At 34.0% G+C, this 18482-nt stretch overlaps 2 protein-coding genes across 2 annotated transcripts in view; both read right to left on the bottom strand.

The window, feature by feature from the left end:
- Positions 1-356: 356 nt before the first annotated feature.
- Positions 357-14622, bottom strand: Smp_097470 (soluble guanylate cyclase gcy, putative; the record flags this gene model as incomplete). Its single annotated transcript, XM_018791946.1, has 7 exons — positions 357-1190; positions 2824-2913; positions 4526-4840; positions 7379-7525; positions 8657-8803; positions 13076-13205; positions 14615-14622. The coding sequence occupies 7 exons, from the start codon at positions 14620-14622 to the stop codon at positions 357-359; spliced, it is 1671 nt and encodes a 556-aa protein (XP_018644855.1).
- Positions 14623-15296: 674 nt separating this feature from the next.
- The window catches only part of Smp_097460 (soluble guanylyl cyclase beta-3, putative), a gene marked incomplete at both ends in the record, with an annotated part of 4402 nt that continues 1216 nt past the window's right edge, over positions 15297-18482 (bottom strand). Inside the window, one exon of the mRNA XM_018791945.1 lies at positions 15297-15353. Within this exon, the coding sequence (XP_018644854.1) occupies positions 15297-15353 (57 nt within the window). The remainder of the gene's footprint in view (positions 15354-18482) is intronic.

Here is an 18482-nt window from a genome sequence, read left to right as displayed (position 1 = left end):
AAAAGAAATTAGTGAAAAATGGTGAAACGTGTCCCGAAAAGTTAATTTGGATGGTTTCAGGAGTTCATTGATCATGTAATTTCAACCACTTGTTTGAAATGTGTCAAGCCAAACAGTATTTAATAAAGAACTTTAAAAATAATCGGCTTTATCATCAAAATCACGTTATTCTGAATTGTGTGCTAGTTAACTGATTATTATGGTTTGCTTATAGAGGCATTTGCAACTTGATATTTTATGGTTTAGAGAAAAGTGAGTGATAAAACATCGTATATCAGACGAGAAAAAAAAAGTACTTTGCTTGAAACTTTAATGTAATTTAATAACATAACGGTAATTTCATGGAAACTGGAAATTCACTTACTGTCTTCCTGATTCTCAATCTCTTGAGTAACGTTATCGTTATCATCATTTGGTACACTCTCAGTAACATCCAAACTCACATTGTTCACATCAGCTTTATCAGGAATAACTTGGATGGGTTTGTTGGAGACAGAAACAGTAGAGACTTTGTTTGCTGGATTGAGCTTAATCAATCTAGAGCGTTCAGGTGCTTTGGGTTTCGACTTGAACAGAGTCGCTTCGTCAACCTTGTTGTCCACTGCTTGTAAATCCGGTTCGCTGGGAGCCTCTTTCAAGATTTCCTTGGGATTCTCAAGATTGAATGTAATATCTTGTTTCTTCTTCTGTTCATTCTTTACATCTTTTATTTTCGTTTCGACTAGACGCCGTGCAGCTTCATTTAAGACCTCAGTTGTGTTTTGATTGTTCACAAAACTTGGGTTGTTCTGTTGGTTCTCGACATTAGGATTCTCGTTCGTTGGTGAAGTTTTATTGGAGAGTGGCTGAGATTGACGGCGTTTTTGACCGCTTTTACTTGAGCGTCTACTCCCACTTCTACTGGATTTTCTGTCTTGTTTCTCAGATTTCTTCGTATTCATTTCTAGTTCTTCTCCGTCATCTTTCGGAGATGCAGGAGGAGACTCCTCCTCAGTAGTCCCACTTGCGTCAGACAAATTGATGGAGAATTTTGCAGAGTCATCCGAGTTTTCCGATGGTATATCATCGTCTTTGAGTAAGTCTTCCTTGAGAACGTCAGCGAAATTGCGACTTCCTCCATCAGTCGTATCTTGTAAGACGAATTCTGGTTTCCGACCTGTGACGAGATATGTCTTCATGTTTCCTTTACCCTATTAACGTAAAAAAATGTTCTTAGAGTGATTCAGGGTCTTCAAATTGTGTATAAATTCATGAAACATAGGGTTACGATACACGGTACATCTATGTCGACAGTTAAAGCGAATTATTTCTGACTCGAAACTTCCGAACTTCTCTTCCGAATACTTATTTTGACCGATTATCCCATAAAATTTCATCTATGAAATTGTCCTCCTGACTGTGTGTATATGGTAAAAACCTTTTGACATATTTACACTCTATATTAATAACCAGACATTATTTAACATTATCAAGTTTATATTACAACTGATGAATTGTTTCAATCCTTTGAGAATTGAAATAAGGAAATTAGGTAAGTAGTACTTACGGTGTGTTATGAAATTTCACATTTGGAAGTAATTTTAAATATCCATTCAAAACTGTTATTCACAATTGTAATTGTTTGTATTTTCATTTTCTGTCGACTTGCAAACTCCTTGTATGAATGTACCGATAGTAAATGTCTTATTTCCTGAAAAACCTAGTGACTATCATGACTCAGTTGTTTTACGGTTCACAATCCTGTGTTCAAAGTGTTAGGAGTTGGGTTTGAGTTTCAGCATGACATCAAGAAGGATTCAGGTACATTCAAACGACTAGTCGCAACCAGGAGGAAGCAATTATTTTTTATTACTCCGTTCCCCATGATCCAAAATATGAATCACTCTTAGTCATACGAGGTCCGAAATAATATCAGAGAATAGAAGATCTCTGACAGAAATATTCTCACAAATGAACATTCATGAATACATAATTCGAAATATAAACACGTTATAATACTTTCCAGGTAGGTGTAAATGTGAGTCATGCTACGAAAGACAGCTCGGAAATGAGCTGATATATTGTCAGATTACAGTGAATAGATGTTATAAGTGAACTTGCTTGGAAAAATGTATTCGTTGTCTTTCCTAACTAGACTCTTAAACATACTTGCCAAATAAATACTGAGTTCATCGTTTTAATAATTTGTTGATTTGTAGATTAGAACACTGAATACTTTACTAATTTATGCCAGAATCCGTAAACAGATATCTGTTGTTTCATCACACTTGAATTCATAGTTTATTGGTAGAACTAGAGGGGTTATATGGCGTTCGTGTCATTTATGCAGTAGTAGATGAATCTTGATAAGTCACCGTTACTCAATAGGATTGCTCGGAGAGCTTCAACTTCTTATCCGATGGCATAAACTTCTCCTATATTGATGGAACTTCTGAAGGAAGAGTAAATGAGACATCCATTCCAGTTACGCTAAGTAAACTTTTGTAAATTAACCAATTGTCCACACTAAGGGATCTTTTAATTAACGAATCCTTCAGTAGAGTTGTCTCGAACATACTGGTAAATATCACCTAAATGATGGACTTCATGAATCGGTTAGTCTCAAGCTATACAATAGTTTGTCGTATCAAAATCGGTATCAACCACCATGTTGCCACATAGATCTACAAAAAATCTGATTTCAGCCAGCCATAATCGAATGTGAATTCATGATCAATTTCTAACCCAACACTTGTATGATAACGCTCTTTTCCTATATATATATACATAATTACTTCAATCAGAATATGGATTAGTGATAAGTAAACTTGTAGAGTAAAATACCTTTATTGGAATTTCTCCTCGACATTCCACTTCATATGGATAAGGTGATAAAGACTGAGCACAAGATTCGCTAATATGCACTTTGTCTGGCTAGTAATATGAGAAATGTACATGAAAGTGAAGAATAAATGTTGAATAAAAAGTAATAATGTAGCATATGATCACGATTTTATTTTCAGAATAAAAATCTATGGGAAAATGACTTGAATAGACTTTACCGATTTACATTACCATTGATTGAACCAATGAGGAGATTTCGCATTTGTCGTTTGATCACTATAAATCTATTTGAGAAATGAAGGAATTTGTTTACCTTGATTTGAAACTAAATTCAAAGTTTAGGGTTACAACATTTCGAATACAATGTTTTCTAGACAAATTTGTCAGCATTTATGATTAGTTTTTTCTAATAATGATTGAAATACTGTTTCACTCTGAGGATTACAACTGTAGAAAGTCTAATCAATGAAACTGTTGTAACATAAAGTTACGAAGATTATCAACCTTGAATCAGTGACTCAGTAATCGGAATTGCATGTAAAATATATTGAGTTAAGTTGGTAAAATAAAGATCATTGGAAACTTTTCAATCCATGTTCTAACAATTCCTATCTTACAGATCTCATATATGTGTATTGTTTCAAGTAAAAATGAAAATATTCACAACACAGTCATACTACCTTCACAAATGGAAGTTCAGTTTTATATACGTCATCTACAGTGAACATTTATTAACAAGCCAATAAAGGCTTTCTCTCCCAATATGAGTTTTCACAACAAGCTATTTATCTGTTAGATCGACTTCACTCCGACCACAGAATTTCCAGACGAAAAGGTAAAACAATCTGAAAATCTTGTCCACGTTTTAATAGTAACAATAGTAATTATACTGTGGATTTCTCATTTTTATTCAGAAGTGAACTTATCCAGTAGGTCAGTGTGAACATTTCAAGCGACAACTTGACGCATTTATTTCCGTTTTTCGTGTTTGTTTAGAACACTATTTTGTCTATCAACAGTGATAAATTATTTATCATCAATGGATCAATGTCAGACCACCATTGAGAAACTGATCCATTCATGATATCAATCCAAACTCAACAATCTCCACAACCCTATACTAAAAAATTATTTACCGGATACGTGCTAACCCTAATTAGGAGTGGTTAAGTCTCAACCAGCGTACACATACTCACCATTTGTGGCTGTGTGTATGCCCCGTCTTTGTTTCAAATTGTCCATAGCATTCCAACGAGTAATAACAAGTCAGATTCTGGTGGTCAGACAATGTTCCCAAATTTGGTTAGTCATGGATCATCTGGGGAGTGAACGGGCTGTTGAAGCGTATAAGGGACTATATACGTCCAATGTTTACGTCAACATTGGAAGTCGACTGTTGTCATAGAAACAATTATCTTCGGGACGTTCATAGTCTTCATTAAACTGCGTGAAACTTGTTGTTTTCTTCAGTGCAATATCAGTACAAACAGCACCTTACGCCTGAGGAACTACCTGGGCATTTTCATATCTTTCACCAACAACATAAATATCTCAGTTTGCCGATGTATTCCAAAGATTATGTAACTCGATAACAAATAACATAATCTGATCATTATATCAAAACTTTAGAAATACAAAAAATGTTTGCAGTCATTATTTTATCGACTACATTGTTTCAACGTGCGTGGATAAGTTAACTTACTACACCATGACTCATCATTCTACTTGAAGTATTCACTGTATCACCAAATAAACAATACCGTGGTGTTTTATAACCGACTACACCAGCAACAATTGGACCAGTATGACATCCAATGTAAAGATGTAAGTTTTCATTTGTATAAACCGTTTTATTTTTATTATTAGCTGTAATATTTTCACTTGACTCCGGCCAGTAGAGACTGAGTAGAGTTACTTCTATGATTTCTAATGCTGTGTCGATTATGTGTGCAGCATGTAATGGGGTCTTGTGTGGTGCTCCAGAAACTAACATATAACTGTCATTGACTGTTTCAACCTTTCCAAATATAAATGATTAGAGTGGAAATTATTTGTTAATAGAAATCAACCTTTTAGTTGAATTTGCATCACAAAATCTAACTAAAAATGAATGTGAGTTGGAAATCGAACAAAAACTGCATGATCGTTTTTTCTTGTCTTTGGATTCAACAACATCAAATTTTGGAATAGTTTCTTGTCGATTCATTAATAAAAGTACTAATTTCGAACTAAGGGACTAATAAGATGAAATGATTGTTAGTATTTACAGCCTCTGTGATGTGGAAATACAGAAGAACCAGACAATGTGTTAGTTATTACCGATTCTTCAAGTGGTATATTCAGTAAACAAGTAGAAATATCAGTGTGGTTATTCGTCAGACGATAAATTGTAAACTCAGGATGTGAAAAAGAGATATTATTTAGTATGCCAGAATAACTGAAATTAGTTGGATGAAAACATTTACCGAAATGCGAGCTGCGTGAATAGATATACCTTTCTCACCAAACCTCACTTATTCTGAGAAGTAACCATCTGACAATATTGGTTTAAGTGTAGTAAACAGAGTAGAAGCAAACGAAAAACTTGTAGTATCAGTTTATATGTTAAGCCCATATACTTTATTCTAGCTACTGGCCAAGCCAATTCACCTGTACATTGAGTCATCTTTTGATCTTGTTAATCATTTGCTTTTTAACCTTGAGTACTTTTTATATGAGCATATATGTGTACACTTCGTATCTTATTCATCATATGTCTGTCACTCATTTTTGTCCGACTATAAATGTTGATTAACGCTTGCTTAAATCGAGTTGGCTTCCCAGCCATCTCCAATACGCATCATCTTTCGCCTCGCTCTCGAGTTGGCTTACCAGCCATCTCCACTGCATGTCATTTCCGCCACGTTCGCTTCCTTCGCTTATTCGCCTGTTCACTCGCTCGTTATTATTCGCTCAGGTGTTGTTAACTTTCTGACCTGAGTTATTCGACAATAAACTGTAGTTGCTGCTATCCTTTGTCTTCTGATTTTACGCACCGTTAAGTTTAGAATTATAACGGTTATCGAAGTAAACGATTAACGAATCGCGGCACTACAAACTCTTTACCGTATCTCATCAAAGATAAGATGAAGTGTTTTGAAAAAAACTGAATTAAGCTCTACTCATAAACCTTGTCAGCGAATCCTCACTAATTAAATGTTGCTGTACATGTATTTGTTGAATGGTTCATTTGAAAACTAGAGTTGTTTTCAATAAAATGATAATGATTAGACTTTATCGAAGAATCATACTGAAAATTTTTCTCATAATATTCAATCTTTATGATAAGATAAAAATTCAGGCATACATCTGTCATAAGTATACCGAGCTAACTTCAATGTTTAGTACTACACAGTGTTTCATGTTGTGAAAATAAACTATTTGGTTTGATGTTCAATTTCTAATTCACATACTGTCTTACGAACATATTTTCAATGATTGGCTTGTCTACCAATCTATTTAGTCACCAGTAAGTACAGTAGTGTTGTTATCAGATTATCACATTACTGCTTCTCAGGTTTGATCAGGAGTAAACATGACATAGGTGTTGGTCAAGTCATATCCCATGTAGGTAGGTATCAGGGTTATTTTGGAGTTACATTGACTGTGTCTCACATTTTAGAAATACAACAAAATTACAGACCTGTTGTTGTTGTGTGGCTGTTTTATCTCCACAGTACCAGTCCACTCGGAGAGACTATCGGACTGACATTATCGACTCTACAATGTTGATCTGAATAGAATGGTAGATCACATTCCCTAGTGAAAACATATCATCGACCAAAGTGATTTAGCATACTGGTTTTCCACACCTGTCGGTCTTCCAGTTGGATTTGAGAATCTGATCAGAGCTCTTAAGTGAGTTAAATGTGTTGTTAAACTGTAGTCATATATGATGACCTGACTGATATTTTTTAGCAATAAATAAATGGGTCTGGAGGTAACCTCAAGTATTCTATTTTAACCAGCTTCATTTATGAAGAAGTAGTTTACGCTTAGCCGACTGTGGTTTATTTGTTTCTGTCAGCTACACTGAATTTGTGGTTTCAGTTTGTAAACATGCTGAAGTTCTAGATCAACATGCTTCTTAAAAGTCTTCTTATTTGGTAGTCATGAGTTGAATGCACCAGAAGCACTCAGTGTATTCCAGTACACTAACTAGATCTTGTTTTGCATTCTCTACCTAGTTTAACAATTGTATAATACTAAATCCACACTGTACTTCAACCCTGTTACAAATGTCCTTTCAATAGTTTACAACTCTCTTTCAAACTCTGTTTAAGTTTCGGGACTAAAATCAGTTTAAGTATTAAAAAGTTGGATGAGAATTGGATGTTCATTGTAGTTTTAACTTTGAAGTATTCTATACCAACAGAGAAACATATACATCAAACATGTGATTTATGATGAACTAATGCTGATTATTTTTTATGAATATGGTTTGAGTAATGCAATGATTAAATTACTGAAAACATCTAGATAATTGAATAGTATGGTTAGATAAAATTATATTTACCTTGTAAACTTTATGATTTTCAGTCAAAGCATCGTAGAGAGAATACATTCTATTCAACAACTCAATCACTTGTTCAACACTTATGTGCATACATTTTGCAGCGAAGTTCACCACTTTTGTAAAACATATTGTCACTTCATCAAATGTCTAAGAGGGAATCAGAGATTGATTGGATGATAAAAATTCGTTAGGTTTTGTCAGTATATGAAATATAGACACTAGTTGATAAGCAAATGCGTTAGTTAGTGTAAGCTGTGAAACGAACATGCCACAATTGTTGACGTTAGAATTGAATGTTCAGATGAGAGATATTTGGATCTTTCAAAGAACAATTTTACTATATGATTCGATGACATTTCTAATGGGAGAGTGCTCCAGTCTAGAATTGTTCGAGTGTGGAATTTTTGTCAACATTCTAGTTGAAATCCAGAATGACACTTCTGAATTGGTGAAAATTACAGCTGTCATTGCTGTTACCATTACCAAGGTCAGTCTCGAACATTTTAGAGAAATTGAGCATTGGATAGAACGTTATAAATAATATAGTGATATAATTGCGATATCTCAATCGCTAGAAGCTGAGATTTCTGACGTTTGGAGCAAGCAAATTTCTCAGAGTAAATTTACATATAACCGAATAAATGACTGGCAGTCGTTCAAGTGAGTTTATTTTTCACAACAGATAATGTTAGTGGTGTATAAACAAAGTATCAACTTGAAGAAGTATTTCCATGAGTGCCCTAAAGTTAATATAATTTACTGACAAATGTACATAGACAATCAGTGTTAATCATTCAGATAGTTAATTGACATGTTTTACACTGAAAATGTCAAATGCATACAAGAAATTCATTCCCAATATACGCAACAGTATTTTGGGTTTGATGTTGAGATTTCTATCAAATATTTTCATGCTCATCAACCAGTGATTGGGAAAACAATAAGTCTAAGAAAATACCGGTCTAAAATCAAGAGAATAAGACCACGTGTTGGAGGTTACATATGCACTCACGAAGTAGCAAAGAGGAATTTTCCTCGTTATATCGTTGAGTATTATCTACTTTTCAAAATTAATAAAATGTGACTAATGTTGTGAAAATAAGGTGATGTTTACGCATAAATCTTGAATATCTGAAATAGACAGTTAAAGTATTTCGTTACGTGAAGTATTTGATTCCAACCAAAATGTTCATATCTGGTCATCATTAATATAGCAGTGCCTAAAGTATAGATAGCTTTGGAAAAATATAATTAAAAGTTAAAATTATATTAACGAACCTGAATGGTATCAATCGCTGGGGTACCGTTTCGGATTTTTCTGGCCACTGTACTAGGAATACACTGATACAACAGATCGTCAGTAACTTTCCTAATCTTTTCCAATTGCAACATACTCTTCTCCATCTGTTTAGCTTTTTGACGTTGCTTTGAAAACAAATATTAATGAAACGAAGTTAATGCTCACTTCAGCTCAGTCAATACATGATTAATATTTATGTCTGAAAAAATAATGTCAATATATTTAATTCTGGTGATTTGTTATTTAGGTGATTGAGAAATGGAACATTTGTGACAGGAGATATTAGCTAGTTCGTGCAGCAGTTTCGGTTACTAGATGCTTCATTGATAACCGTGACATTGCTATCCAGAAGCCGACACTACAATCTGCCTCTTGATCATCTTCGTGTTTAAATGAACGAAATTTCTCAATATGAACACTCTTCCTAGGAAACTGTTGTGTCTCAGCTTAGATTTGTTGATGGAATGAACTACTCATTACACTAATTGATATAATTACTTTTGTTTGCAAATATTTTTATTTCGACGAAGATCGTAATGTTGATAATCCCTAAATTGTTATTTCGGAAAATTTAACCTAGAAATGTACATTAATGAGGACATGTTACACTGACTAGATAGAGACGATACTTAATTGTGAATTCCTAGAGTATTACTCTAGATGATTTTATTAAGGACTAGTAGATTAATCTATAGTACTAAAGCTTCTCATCAATTCTGGTCATGATACCACAGAAGAATTTCCGTTCTAAGTAATCTTCACAATCAAAAGAGAATGCTCAAAGGGAGCGAAGATCGAAAATTTGTGCTATGAACGCGTTTAACTAGTTCTGCTTGTAAAAGCGATAAAGGAAATTTATTATTCTTCCATTGCTCTGATACGTCATTCCAATCCTTTTTACATCTTACATTTTGTTAATTGGTCAACTATTACTCCTTGCTTGAAAAGTTCCATAATACTTTTCAGCTATCATTTTAAACTGTACGTTTTTTATTGACTTTTCATAATTGTCAAATAGACTATTTATTTTTAAGTCTCTCATCAGTGGATTATTTTCATTTTCGTTTGACCTACTGATCATTACGCAGCCGTCTTGTGATATTGAAAGTATCCGAACACTTTACAAGGTAATCTCTTTCTGGTTTTTGATAGATCGATGAATTTTTTAGATCACTAAATGATATCGTCGACAGAAGAAGTCCTAATTCTCACGTTATTACATAGATTGTCAACACTATCGTACTACATTTCCTTAGCCTTAATATCTTAGATAAATATGATTGCGCAACGAAATGAATATTTGAATCTTCATACTAAATGTTCAATATAATGTGTACCAAGGAAATGAAATAAAACAGTAAATTAGAAATACATACGTATAGGATACGTGTTTCATTGACACAGAATCATACCTCGCAACTTTAAAATGTTTGAACATTAATCAAACTACTGATAAATATCAAGTAGTAAAGTGAAGTAGGAAAGGTAAGAATAGAATCTGTCAGGTGGAAAATAAATCTAACACATGAAACTGAAATGTATGGACAGTTTTCTTTAATTACAACTATACATTTTTAACTAAATGTACTACATATTTAAATTTCAAATCAAATGGGATTAGCTGTATATTTTCTTCAGAACGAAATATTTGAAAGGTACATAAAAACAATTTGTGGTCGAGATGACCTGGTTAACAACGGCTTACGTCAACCTTGCTTGTTGAACAAATCTATCATGTGTTCAGGAGAATACAAAGATTCCAATGTTCTCAGAAAGCTTTTTTCCGTGATCACAGAATTTTGCTTGTCTCGAAATGAAATAACAGTTACAATATAAATCTTTTCTGAATAATGCCGGTAAATATTTCTATTTTAAACAATGATGAGTATAATTTGATTACTTTCAAGTATAACCATAAAATATTCGTATATCAGTTATATGTCTGTTATTACGAAATATTTTATATATTTATTTGCGTTATTCCAAGTTTTAGTACTGTGCTACGATTTTTTTGACGTCAGTATTGAAAGATCTGACTTTGTTTATGGCTGACAGTTGTTTTAATTTCTAGATATGCTTCAGTTGTGAGAATACTCTCCTTACTTGACAATCCATAACGTCATATCAGCATCAGATCCCATTTGCTTATCACTGATGTTGCTCAAGTACATAAAAGCTTCCACTTCTTCCGGAGATTCTCAATCAAGTTGGGTTTGATTGGTGTTCTCATTGTTGTACTTCGGGATCTTGGTTCTTCCTTTTTGGACGCTGAGACGTACTTCTCCAGAGGCTTCTGTTACAATGGCTGCATTCTCCTGTGTTTGTTGTTGTGTATACGAGAATCAAGACTGGGTCATCTATGATGTCCAAGTCGTCTAGCTGGATCCAGGCAGCAACCGTTGGAAAAAGAAAACGTCAAACTATGAAGCCTTGTCTGACACTAGTCTTCACTTGGAATTCATCTATCAACTACCGTTCATATATATGGTGGTGATGATCTTCTCACGTATTCCATATTGCCGAAAGTGGAAAGTGGATCTGCAGTAAAGAGTTCCACTCAAATGATTGTTCAAAAGCTATCCATAGTGTCGAGATTCGGTCGGCACATGATCTATCATTACGAAATCCAGCTTGCTGATCTCGAAGTTGCCTGCCCACTGAGTGTTTTATACGATTCGACAACACTGTGTTGAAAACTTTCCCTAACATGACAGTAATGTGTTTTCCCTTCAGGTTTCTCACTATGATCTCCTTTCTTCAGTATCTTGATGAGGTATCTCTTACTTCAGCCTGTTAGCACGTGTTCTTCCCATCATGTGTTTGTGAAGAAAACGTGAATCATCTTTGCAGTTACCTCTATGTTGAATTCCAGTGTTTCAATGGTTATGCTTTCTAATTCTGATGTTTTGTCACCCTTGTTTTATCTGATGGCTATGTTGATTTCATCTATTGTTGGTGAGGTAACATTTATAGGAAGGTCTGTGTGTGCTGGTTCGATATATGGGGGATTCAATGGAGTTCGCCTATTTGGGAGCTTTTCAAAGTGTTCTATCCACCCGTTCCTCCACTCTTGAATCCCAGTTATTGATTTGCATTAGTTGTTTTTGACTGGTAGCTTCAGTCTGAAACAAATGCCTGGAAGGTTCTTCTTTGTATCATATAGTTGTCTCATATTTCCTTCTCTTGCAGCTTTCTCTATTTCAATCATCGGTTTGCTTTGTATATTCGGCCTCTACTTTTTTGTTTTCTCCGCTGCTATCTCTTGTCTTTTCTTTCCTGGATCTTGTCCAGCATATCAACAGAGATCAACTGTTTTTTCTGGTGCTTCTTGTAATTCGGCATCTCCTTGGATGTTGAAGTTATAGCTTCTTTAATCACTTTCCAGTTCTTCTCAATAGTCGTACCCACACCTTTGATTAGATCTTGTATGGCTTGAAACCTGTTGTTGAGAGCTAACTTGAATTTGCCGAACTCCTTAGCATCTCAAAGGAAGATTGTATTAGACTTTGTAACGCTGTTTCTCCAGTTGTCCAGTGCTTCTTTAGCTGTGGTTTCACCCTAGCAACCCTCAAGTGGTGATCTGAGGCTAAATCAGCTCTTCTATTTGTACTTTCTCACAGATCCTTTGAAGTTTTTATTGATGAAGTGTCAAAGATCTGGTTTTCTGTAATGTGAATCGGTAGAACTTACGTAGCTTTGTGCATGTGTTGGTGGTGAGAAATGGTGCTATATATGACCCTGTTGTTGAAAGTACTTAGATTTGCCAGTCTTTCACCACTCTCGTTCCTTTCTTCAAGTCCATATCGTCTCATGATATCTTCATACCCGCTATTTGCATATTGGCCTTGATATTCAGATCTCTCATCACGATGGTCAAGTTTTACCGTGAACAGGTCTCTACAATGAACTGCAGCCTCTCATAAGACTGATCTGTATCGAAGACACCGCCATCATTTGTGGGAGCATAGCACTGGATGAAATTGAATGCAATCCTCTCCTTCTTTGTTTTAGAGGAAGAGTTTGAACGATCAAAATTATTTCTTCTGACTAGTGTTTTTTTTAGAAAGATTATATATTATTGAATGTTGTTACTAACCCCACACCTAACCCTACCCCATTATCTGAGCTTTGAACCGTCAGCAGCACAAGGAGGGCTCTAGGTGGAGTTACTTTCAGATATAACCATAAAATATTTATGTATCTGTCATATGTTTATTACTGCATTATCTTTTTCACATTCATTTAAGTCATATTATTGCTCTAATACATTTATTAGCTTTCAAGTAATATCGTTTTACAGTTTAATGGATTAGTTAATATATGTTTATCAACAAAATAGTCAATTATTCCGATAGAAATCTACATTCCACTATTTGTTGATATAATGCGTTACTCACTTTTTCGTAAAGTTTCATAACTTCGTCAGACTGTTGATTTCCTTGAATTATTACATCACGACTACCGTCGAATGTATTCAAATCAGAAATCCGTAGTTTCTTCTCGTATAACTGTTTCGTATCTCTAATTCTGGAGTCAGAAATAAATAATATGGAAATAGAATTAAGTGTATTGAGGAGCCTTCAAATTAAGATAAACACAAATAGGTTGAGTAGACTCCAAAATTTCGTGTTCAAATGTTTCTCGAACCTTCAGATATAAAATCAAATTAAATAAAACACTACAAATTATGACAACACTGTGATATTTTTAAGTTTTGAAACTGAATAACAGACATGGTATTGACAGTTTGAGGTCTCTTTATATTATAGACCAAAGTGAAGAATTATTGGACAACTTCATGTTGGATACCACCTGGAATCCAATTGTTTGTACAGAGAAAATAATGATGGTACAGGAAATTCGAGTTAGAAGCCCAGAGATCGGAAACAAATACGCCTTCGCTTCAGGGTTCATTCTACTTAAACATGATCATATAAAACACTAACTTGATTACAATGGTTTGTTTGACAATGACAACAAAAGTGTAGTTTAAGCAACAAATATTAGTAGCAACAGTATCAGTTATAATGATGAAGCAGTGAATATTTTAGGGATCGAAATCGAGATATTTCAGCATTCAAATTGGTTTGGAACTTGTAAGGGAAATCAAGAATTTTGTAATACTGACGAATTAGGGGTTTGTGTGCAGAAATGGTAGTAACAGAAATAAACAGTGATTGACTTCGCTTGTATAGGAAGGAACCAATAAGTCTTAATGAAAATTCTTACATATTGCAAATTTTGCTTCATATGGATTCAGTTGAAATAACACACACCATTTAATAGTATCTTTGAAGTCGACTTCAATGTTGAGAGCAAGTGTGAATAATCGATGAAATATTTCTGGTTGACTGTAAATATAGTTTATTTAGATTGTGTACTCACATTGTCTTTAGAACCATTACTATCTAGAAAGGAATTAAAATACAGTTTTGTCTCAAAATATAATCATCAAATGATTACTAACTTGTGGTTCCCCAAATGGCGATGGATGATTGAATTCAGTGATATAGAGTGTGTTATTATTAACCCAGATTCGAACAATTCGTCTATGGATAACACGCTTCACTTTTTGAATTCATGAGAACTCTACTGAATTAATTTTTGTTGTATTGGTGAAGTTCCATATTAGGTAGTTGTTTATTACGCCTGATTTGAGTAAAAGATATGGGTTTCCATTTCTCAACTAATTGTGTTGCTTAAACCTTTACAGTTTGGAACTGATTTCGCCGCAAATGGAGATTACCCTGAGAACCATTGGAAACTCAACAGTTCTAGACAATCAATATTTCTTCGTTCGAGATCGAGGTTTGGGTACACTTACAAGTCCATAATAAGTCGAACAGAAAGGTTTCGGGTTTTATGTTGAAATGAGTTTCCACATTTCTAGTGACAAGCTGAAGCCTGTAGAGTTTACAAGTTAGAAATATGCATACCCACTCATGACTTTAGATCATAATTGTGTTATTTTGCTAATCGACTAAGTTGAAAGCAATCAGCAGTAAAAATCTAACTCAAAAAGTGAATGGTGCAGTTTCGTTTTGTGGTTCAGATTTGCTGGATTTCAACACACTCTGTGTTGACGATGAACACACATAAGTAGTCTAGACAGAGGACAGAACAATTGTCAATTATCGTCAGGTCTTCTATAGTCCTCCAGTTATTGATTATCAACAATACAAACTATGTTTAATTTTATTTCATGGACTGTTACACTGATGTTACTTAAATATGAAAAACAATATTCACCAACTCGTTCAAATTACTTAGTCTCGTAACCACGAACTCATCTGCAGAGATCTCGCAACGCTTTAAAACAAATCACTCAATGTCATGCATGGAGAAAAGACTACTTTAATGGAAGCGAACAGTGACTGAAAAGGCCATGATACAAAAAAATAGTGAGGTTGGTTTGAAAAAATTCAAAATAATATGGTGGGCAGTTGGAGATATCAAATTGTCGTTACTCTAGTCAAGGAATTGAAAAATTGATTTCATCTCATCTTGAAATATAAGATAATCATCATAAAAGTGAAGCAAATAAACAATGTAGTTTATCTGTTATTATTTACACAGGTGTGCCTATGAACAACAGCATTAACCATTCTTCAACATAGATCATTTCTCCTTTGAAGCGGCAATTCTCATCAACCCTCGAAGAATTTTTAGATCTACCTGAAATATACGAAATGAAAGTGATTGAATAATTTTAGTCAATGGATAAATGAATTATCCATTGTTTGATTGTTAGTTTTAATAGAAATAATAAACAGAAAGAAATAGTTAATTTTTCGCAATCAGCATGTCTGGTACAAAGTTAGGGTAGATAAAATGCTACGTAACATTCAATTACACTACTTACACTATGTCAGATCCTTTAATTTATCAAAAAAAAATTAACTAACACGTGAACGATTTCATTCAGTAAGGTAAGAAAGAAATATTAGTTTCTAAGCCATTGAAGCTCTACCACTGTTGTCCTTTCAAGATCCTACGGTAAACGTTTCCATCAACACCATGAGAAAATTCCCTGTCCACTTCGTAGATTTTTTCCCAATTCATTTCTGATATTCATAAAGCAAAACTTCACTTGTAATAACATACATTTATTTTCTTGATATATGAGCAACGTTTATCCCATAAATGTGACTAAAACCAACCAACTTTACATCGGGTACATCGAGTTAAGTCGAGGAAAACAATATAAAACAGAATATCACTTGTTTTACCTAATATGCAAATGAAACGTCATACTTGAATGTGTTTTGTATTGAACTGTTTGAATGCAGTGTGAGAGTGTAAATTCTTGATCTTGTATTTTATAATTTACAAGAGCTTTCAATAAATGAAACTCTTATGGAAGAATATCTATTGATTGTTCATTGGTATTTGTTGGATACGTTATCAATATATCTTTAAGTTGACAGAAGATTAATTGAAAATTGTAACTCACTTTTTGACGAAACCTTGTTTAAGAGGATAATTTCAAAAGTGGTGAACCTGTTTAAATGTATCTAAAATAAATTAGAAAATAATAGAGGTTCAATTGGCCATGGGAACTTCAATAACAAATCAATACATCGTCAAATTCCTACTGGTTTCCATTTTGGTGATAGATCATGGACACACGAATGTTACGTGATTGTTTATCTATCAGATTTTAAACTTAATTTTTATGGTAATAAGAAGTTTTACATGAAATAATCCATCACATTACCTACAAAAATTGAACGATTGTAATTGTGAGAAATGTTTTCAAATTACTTTAGGGATGTTGAGTGCTCTTCAGTTATCCCACTCTTAAGGTCAATAATGAGTTTTCAACTAACAGAATGTGTTATTTTTGAGCAGGAACTTTCGGAAATTATTTCTTCTGTTTGAAGGAATGACTAGCTAGAACTACCAATATCTTATGAAACAACCGAAATCTTAGTAACTGAGACGATTATTTGACCGTATGCATTGAATACAAATCAATAGACATAAACCATAAAATTTGTTGTGAACACGGTTATAATCCAAATCTTATAAATGATACGAAGATATGAAGATATATGAAGATATGTTAATAAAGGAGTGAAAAAGACCATCTTAAGTAGTTGTGAAAGTATGCAGGTAAATACTGGTATATAACTTTTAGAAATCTTACGTTTGCTTCTTTATATATTATGAACTCATTTAGTAGGTACTGGTACTCATATCTATAAAAAAATCGTTTAGTTTGAATTCTAAAATACTGTAAACTATCAAGTCGGTAATAAAGCACGTTAAATTCAATTACAACGAATATTTTTTATGAGTGATATTGAAAACACGAGGCTTCAACAAGGAATTAACGAACTGATGGAATGCTCCAGGTATGTTGATAACACTTTATTGTCTTCAACATTAATCAACATGCAATGTTAAAATTCTCCATCAAGGCTCATCATAATGCACAATTTATTACAGGGAATGAAAAGAACGACATGTTTCACCTTCTTGACAATGTTATACAACGGAGAGTAGATGGTACAGTTCAACATTCAGTTAATAGAACAAGTTCTAGAAATGGTTTACACTAGAATTTTAATATGTTTCAGTCGATTACAAGAAAGCATGTACCATTGACAAGCTGTATGATGAGTTAGCTAACGTGGAAAAATGTCCAAGAGAAAACTACTATCCACAGAAATTTATTGAGAGTTATACAAAAACTGAAGATAACAAGAAGGATATGGCTACAATCAACAAGTAACCAACATTTATTTATCTCAACTCCGAAAGTAATGACGGTGCAAGGACAATCATCATCCAGCATCAATGTTGTAAAATGTTCATCCATATAAGATATTCATTCACAATATTTTACTCAGTCTCTAAAATTTATCTTCTACATTGTTCTAATACTGTGGTGATATGTTGTCAAAACACCTTCCAACTAAACTAATTTATGACAGTGATTTCCACCAATTTTGTAATTATGATTTCTAAATATTACGGGTAGTGAACAGTTGACGAGAACCCATAAGAATAAAGTGAATCCGTAGAACAGATGAAATGTACCTAGCGGTGAAATCGAGAATACATGTTTTATAATATCTGGGACTCGTTGTGTGGAAATACCTTCAACCAAGTGTTAGTATTTACTGCGAAACTCGAACCCAGTACACTTCATTTCGATTGATCTGCGTATTATCCACCTAGTTACTGAGTACAGATACTCAATTACCTAAGCAATGCATACAGGATGCACGAATGTCTATCAAGACAGATCAAAGTTCAGTCAAAATGATCAACAACGGGATAATCAGAGAATCATTATAAACTGAATTTAAATAAATTCATGTTCTTCTGCTTAAATCTTTGTTCACGAGCTCTTCGAGATTATGACAGGAACCATATGTATGCAATTAATGTTTGTTGCTATTTGTGCACGGTGACATTACGGACTTCCTTTGAATGGAGAAAACATTTTTTACGCACCGTTAGATTACTTTGACAAGTAAATATATGCAAACAAACATAGTACAAATTCATTCAGTATTGTTTGTTTGAATCTTCCCATCGATTTGTTAGGACTGCAACTGGTCAGTCTCTAATTGGCATATGTGCATACTGTGCGTATTGCCTCAATATAGCCTTAATTCACAAGCATTGTAAGCAGAGATGGATAGTGGCTAGCAGTGGAATCCAGGACGCGCGTTTCGTCCTATTTGGGACTCGTCAGCTGGATGTACCTGCATCTCAGAGTTGATGTTCACTCTGGGACTCGAACCCAGTACCCTCGCTTCAAACGCCATCGCGTTATCCAAAGAGAAGTCC

Source organism: Schistosoma mansoni, assembly GCF_000237925.1.
Source record: "Schistosoma mansoni, WGS project CABG00000000 data, chromosome 1 unplaced supercontig 0010, strain Puerto Rico, whole genome shotgun sequence".
NCBI lineage: Eukaryota > Metazoa > Platyhelminthes > Trematoda > Strigeidida > Schistosomatidae > Schistosoma > Schistosoma mansoni.
The sequence above is the reverse complement of the archived record's forward strand: the minus strand, read 5'-3'. Positions and strand labels throughout refer to the sequence as shown.